Source organism: Trichechus manatus, unplaced genomic scaffold (assembly GCF_000243295.1).
Source record: "Trichechus manatus latirostris isolate Lorelei unplaced genomic scaffold, TriManLat1.0 scaffold00070, whole genome shotgun sequence".
Lineage (NCBI taxonomy): Eukaryota > Metazoa > Chordata > Mammalia > Sirenia > Trichechidae > Trichechus > Trichechus manatus.
Window position 1 is genome coordinate 423562 of NW_004444006.1, and position 6676 is coordinate 430237.

General features: G+C 44.7%; 1 protein-coding gene across 1 annotated transcript; it reads left to right on the forward strand.

Moving 5' to 3' along the window:
• The first annotated feature begins 5300 nt into the window (after window positions 1-5300).
• LOC101350981 (Y-box-binding protein 3-like) lies at window positions 5301-6104 on the forward strand. The gene has a single exon (XM_004380172.1). The coding sequence runs from the start codon at window positions 5301-5303 to the stop codon at window positions 6102-6104; it is 804 nt and encodes a 267-aa protein (XP_004380229.1).
• The last annotated feature ends 572 nt before the right edge of the window (window positions 6105-6676 follow it).

Genomic DNA, 6676 nt, shown 5'->3' on the forward strand with positions numbered 1-6676 from the left:
CACAAAAAGAACATTACAGACCAATATCCCTCATGAACATTGACACAAAAATCCTCAACAAAATTCTAGCCAATAGAATACAGCAACATATCAAAAAACAAATAAATTCATCATGATCAAGTGGGATTTATGCCAGATTTGCTGGGATGGTTGAACAGTAGGAAAAAAATCAATGTAATCCATCACATTAATAAAGCAAAAGACAAGAACCACAGGACCTTATCAATCGATACTGAAAATAAATTTGACAAAGTCCAACACACATTCATGATAAAAACTCTCAACAAAGTAGGAATAGAAGGGAAATTCCTCAATATAATTAAGGGCATTTCTAAAAAGTTAACAGCCAGCTTCTTCCTAAATGGAGAGACTTTGAAAGCATTCCCCTTGAGAACGGGAACCAGACAAGGATGCCCTTTATCACCACTCGTATTCAACATTGTGCTGGAGGTCCTAGCCAGAGCAATTAGGCTAGAAAAAGAAATAAAGCGTGTCCAAATTGGTAGGGAAGAAGTCAAAGTATATCTATTTGCAGAAGATATGCAGAAAACCCCAAAGAATCCCCAAGAAAAGTACTGGAACTGATAGACGATTTCAGCAAAGTTTCAGGATACAAGATACACATACAAAAATCAGTTGAATTCCTTTACACCGACAAAGAGAACCTCAAAGAGGAAATCACCACATCAATACCATTTACAATAGCCCCCAAGAAGATAAAATATTTAGGAATAAATCTAACCAGAGAGGTAAAAGATTTATACAATGAAAAATACAGGACACTACTGCAAGAAACCAAAAGAGACTTGAATAAGTGGAAAAACACACCTTGCTCATGGATAGATAGACTTAACATTGTGAAAATCTCAGTTTTAGCCAAAGTGATCTACAGATACAATGCAATCTCGATCCAAATTCCAAGGGCATTTTTTTAATGAGATGGAGAAACAAATCACCAACTTCATATAGAAAGGGAAGAGGCCCCGAATAATTAAAGCCTTACTCAAGAGGAAGAACAAAGTGGGAGGCCTCACAGTACCTGGTTGTAGGACCTATTATACCGTCATGGTAGTCAAAACAGCCTGGTGCTATTACAACAGATACACAGACCAATGGAACAGATTTGAGAATCCAGACATAAATTCATCCACCTATGAGCAGCTGATATTTGACAAAGGCCCAAAGTCCATTAATTGGGGAAAAGGCAGTCTCTTTAACAAATGGTGCTGACATAACTGGATATCCATCTGCAAAAACTGAAACAAGACCCATACCTCACACTATGCACAAAAACTAACTCAAAATGGATCAAAGACTTAAATATAAAATAGAAAATAAAGATCATGGAAGAAAAAATAGGGACAATTCTAGGAGACCTAGTACATGACATAAACACAATACGAAACATAAGTAACAATGCATAAGCACCAAATGAGAGACTAGATAAATGGGAACTCCTGAAAATCAAACATTTATACCCATCAAAAGACTTCACCAAAAAAGTAAAAAGACAACCTACAGACTGGGAAGAAATTTTTGGCTAAGACAAATCCGATCAGCGTTCTACTCTCTAAAATCTACAAGAAACTGCAAAACCTCAACAACAAAAAGAGAAATAACCCGATTAAAAAATGGGCAAAGAATATGAACAGGCACTTCACCAAAGAAGATATGCAGGCAGCTAACAGACACATGAAGAAATGCTCACGATCATTAGCCATTAGAGAAATGCAGATCAAAACTACAATGAGATATCATCTCATCTCAACAAGGCTAGCAATCATCCATAAAACACAAAGTAATAAGTGCTGGAGAGGTTGTGGAACACTTATACACTGTTGGTGGGAATGTAAAATGGTACAATCACTTTGGAAATCGATTTGGCACTTCCTTAAAAAGTTAGAAATAGAAGTACCATACGATCCAGCTATCCCACTCCTTGGAATGTATTCTAAAGAAATAAGAGCCGTCAGATGAATAGATACAAACATGCCCATGTTCATTGCAGTACTGTTCACAATAGCAAAAAGATGGAAACAACCTAGGTGCCCATCATTGGACAAATGGATAAATTATGGTATATCCACACAATGGAATACTACGCAACAGTAAAGAACAACAATGAAGCCGTGAAACATCTTATAACATGGAAGAACTTGGAGGTCATTACGCTGAGTGAATTTAGTCGGTCACAGAAGGACAAATATTGTATAAGACCATTGCTATATGAACTCAAGAAAAGTTTTAAACACAGAAGAAAACATTCTTTGATGGTTACGAGGGTGGGGAGGAAGGGTGAGGGTTACTTACTAACTAGACAGTAGATAAGAATTATCTTAGCTGAAGGGAAGGACAGCACACACTACAGGGGAAGTCAGCACAACTGGACTAAATCAAAGCTAAGAAGTTTCTTCAATACAATCAAACACTTTGAAGGACAGAGTAGCAGGGATGCGGGGTCTGGGGACCATGCTTTCAGGGGACATCTATGTTAATTGGCATAACAAAGCTTATTAAGAAAATGTTCTGCATCCTACTTTGGTGAGTGGCGTCTGGGGTCTCAAAAGCTTGCAAGCGGCCATATAAGATGCATCAATTGGTCCCAACCACCTGGACTAAAGGAGAATGAAGAACACCAAAGATACAAGGAAAGTATTAGCCCAAGAGACAGAAAAGGCCACATAAAAGAGAGCCTTTTTCAGCCTGAGACCAGAAGAACTAGATGGTGCCCAGCTGCCACCAATTACCGCCCTGACAGGGAACGCAACAGAGTGTCCTAGATGGAGTAGGAGAAAGGTGGTGTGCAGAACTCAAATTCTAGTAAGAAGATCAGACTTAATGGTCTCACTGAGACTGGAGGAACCCTGGAAAGCACGGACCCTGGTTTCTCTATCAGCCCAGAAGTAAAACAATTTCCGAGGCCAACTCTTTAGACAGAGATTGGACCAGACTGTGGAACATAAAGTGATACTCGTGAGGAGAGTGCCTCTTGGCTCAAGTAGATACAAGAGACTAAACGGGCAGCTTCTGTCTGGAGGTGAGATGGGCAGGCAGAGAGGGTTAAGAGCTCGTTGAATGGACCTGGAGAATCAGGGATGGAAAGGAGGAGTGTGCTGTCACAGTATGGGGAGAGCAATTACAGTCACGTAACAATCTATGTTTAAATTTTTGTATGGAAAAAATTAAAAAAAAAAGAAAGTAGAGGAAAATTAGCAAGCCATCCATCAAGGTGCTATAAATGCAACTATATTTCAGAGAAGAAGAAGATCAAGGTGGACTGGTGCATCTGGAAGCAGTGCAGGAGGGTGTTGCAAAACTGAGCCTGTAATGGCAAGGGGCATTTACACAGAGGGGAGAAGGAAAAGGTATACCTAGGAGAACAAGGAAAAAGTGAAGAAAGGCTTCAGATAGGAATGGGCATGACAAACGTGGGAAGCATCAAGGGGAGCTATCTGGACTTGAAAGCAAGTGCCATTAAAGATGTCGTAGGAGTAGCTTCATGGGGATGTGGAGAGCATAGTGAACAAGCAACCCGAGGGCCAGAAGAGCCAAGGATTTTTCCTGTCTATGCACTTACTAAGTTGGTGGTCTTGGTTAGGTTTCTTAGTCTCTTCATCCCCTGGCGTATTCACTGTCATGTGAAGATATGGATAGTAGCTTGCTGCTCTCATATTTGTTGTTAAAACTACAATAGAAGATGCCTGAAGAGGTGTGTTTTTAAAGAGTAAAATCAAAATCAAGATCCTTTCTTCCATGCTGTACTACATTGGCATAGCAAAGAAAATACTCCTGAGTCCGCAGCAGGGTGTATTTTCTAGTCTGCTGTAAGCGTTAGATTACTTTATATGGGAATGGAAGTGGTGGTGGTGGGAGTGCTGATTAGCTGAGATGAAGGCAATTTTTGCCCCTGAAGAGGGCCAGGCCTGGGAGTCTGGACACAGGGTTGATATGTCAGTCCTGAGAGAGGTGTTTCTGGGGTTCTCTGCTGGGATGTGCAGGAACATGACCTCTCTGAGAAAGGTCCCTGGCCTGTGAGATTGCATGAAATGAGTGGCTAAATCATACAGTTTGATGGAAAGATACCTGGCTCTGGAGTGAAACCTATTCGGAATCAGATTTTGGGGTTCACCCCACTCTAAATATGTGACCTTAAGCAAGCAATTTCCTGTCTCTTGGCCCCAGTTCCCTCGTCTGCAAAACTGAAGTAAAAGTAGCATCTACCTTGTCTCATTTAAAGACAGAGTGGTTGCAAAGTTTAAATGCACAGCATGTGAAAGGTCTTTGTAAACTCTAAAGTGCTAGGCCAATTTTCCTTATTTTTTTTTAATTGATAAATGAAAACAGTGTTTTATGACCAGTTAATACCTATTAGTTTAACATACTCTGTCATCACTTTAGAATGGTTATATTTCAGAGAGTTAGCTGTACCTTAGTACAGCATCAGCTCTGCAGTTAGGAGTGAATTATTAAGCTTTCTATATAATTAAATTGAAGTGGAACCCTAATTTAGGATGAAGATCACAGTCAACAGCCATTTAAACACACACACAACAGTTTTGATCTGCAATCAATCATTCCCTCAGCTCTATTTTCTCTGAGCATGTGTACAGAGAACCTCAATAGGGTTTTCAGAATCTTCTAGTTACAAAAGGGTTCCCACTCAGCTTCACTGCACTAATCGTAGCCTGGATGAAGCTGCGTGAATTTAGTACATTCTCAGTACTAACATTCTAATCCTGGCAGGCTTTCTCTGTCCCTCTGAGGGAAACTAATAGCAGGTATCTAGTCATTTTGTTTCCTCTCAGGTAACCTAAAATGTATTACCCACATGGGGGCACCCAAGGGGTTGGAAGAGGAGGGTTTTTCGAAATGATATTTAGAGAGTGCACTTGGAAAACAGTGAGTCCTCCCAACTAAGGGAGAGATATGAAGGGTGAGCTCCCTCTTCATATCAATTCAAGGGAGAGGGTCTTCAAGGAGACCACTCCCTAGAGCATCAACTTTGCCCCCTCTCCAGGATGGATTAAGCTGTACTGTGATGTGGTGGGAGGAGTTCTGAGCATAGCAAACCTGCCCCGCCTAGCCCCACCTAACCCCGCCTCCTAGCTCAAGTCCCCCTCTAGGACTCCATTGAGACGTCACCACAGAGGTCACTGTTATGTTCCAGTCCTGTTGCCCTGGGAGACTGCATGGGCCCCTCAGTGAGTCTTAGAGAAAGGCTAGAAGGTCCTTGGCCCCTGACCTGCGACCCTCCCTGAGGTAGGCCGCCTCCCGATTCTCTGCCAAAGGAGGAGAGCCTCATGAGTGAGATGGAAGAGGCCACTCCTACGGAGGCAGCTGCCTCAACCTCCCCACAAGCTGCACAGAAGCACCTGGTGTCCTTGGGAGGTGGAGACCCTCCCTGGGCCCTCGTTGCAGGCAACCTCAGAGTGGACACCACCATCTCCAAGGCCACCACAGCTGTGGGTTCCAAGGGAAAGGTACCAAAAAGGGTCATCGCCAAGAGGGTTCGAGGCACTGTCAAGTGGTTTAAAGTGAAGAATGTGTATGGTTTCATTAGCAGGCATGATACCCAGGAAGATGTGTTCATTCACCAGACAGCCATCACCCGGAACAACCCTCACAAGTACCAATGCAGCATGGACGACGGCCAGACAATGGAGTTCAATGTGGTGCAGGGTGAGCGGGGCACCGAGGTGACCGGCCCAGATGGCACCTCAGTGGAAGGCAGCCAATATGCAGCCAACTGCCCCCGCTTCCGCAGTGACTTCTACATTTGCCGCCATGTACCACCACGCGACCCCTGGGGCACCAAGGATGAGGAGAAGGCGGACAAACACAAGGAAGACAAAGACAACGGCAGAGGCAAGGGCTTCACTGTGTGCTTCTCTGAGGCCCAGATCCTGAGGCGCTGCCTCTCCAGCCACCCCCAAAACCAGAGCCTGAAGCACTTCCTGCCCTTCTGCGGGGCACCAGCAGTGGCTCGCCCCCCTGGGCACCTCCAGCCCACCAGTAGACGGTGGGCCACCCAGCTGCCTGGTCCCTTCATGGCCGCAGGGCCTGAGGTTCACAAAAACAGGGACCAGGCCCCAGCTACTTGCTGAGTCACCCTAGGGGCCCAGGCACCGCTCCCCTGGAACCCTCACCAGATGCCTCTGAAGAGCTGGAGTTGGAGGACAAGGAGAGCTGGCGTGTCGCAGGCTGTCCCCGCCAGAAGACCCCATGGTGTTGTGGATCCTGCAGCCCCAACAACCCACGCCGCTGCCGGCAGCTGGTGCCTGGCACCTGGGCCCAACATTCCCAGGGAGGAGAAGGGGAGATTAGGAAGGGGCCTGCTGAATCCTCTACTTCTGCTGCTGTGGCTGAGAAGAGCAGCACTGCTGATGTGGAGGACACCAGGCCATGAATGTCACCTCTGCTGTCCTGGCCCAGAAACAGCCTGGCTCCCTCCCCAGGGGCTCCCTTCCAGGGCTGCAGGTGCTGTCCCCTTGGGGAGATGATGTCCTTTGGTGAGACTCAGTTCCCAAAGGACATGCTACCTACATTCACATTGACTGTTAGATTTGTGCCCTGAGAAAAATGCATGCTCCCTCTCCCAAGGTTTGAGATAAATCTACAAGATCTGTATGCATCTAAATTCCCTCTTACCCTCTGCCTTGATAGTTTCAGTTAAAAT

What these genes read in the sequence shown, in the direction of transcription:
- LOC101350981 (XM_004380172.1), top strand. Translation starts at nt 5,301, where the DNA reads ATGAGTGAGATGGAAGAGGCCACTCCTACGGAGGCAGCTGCCTCAACC.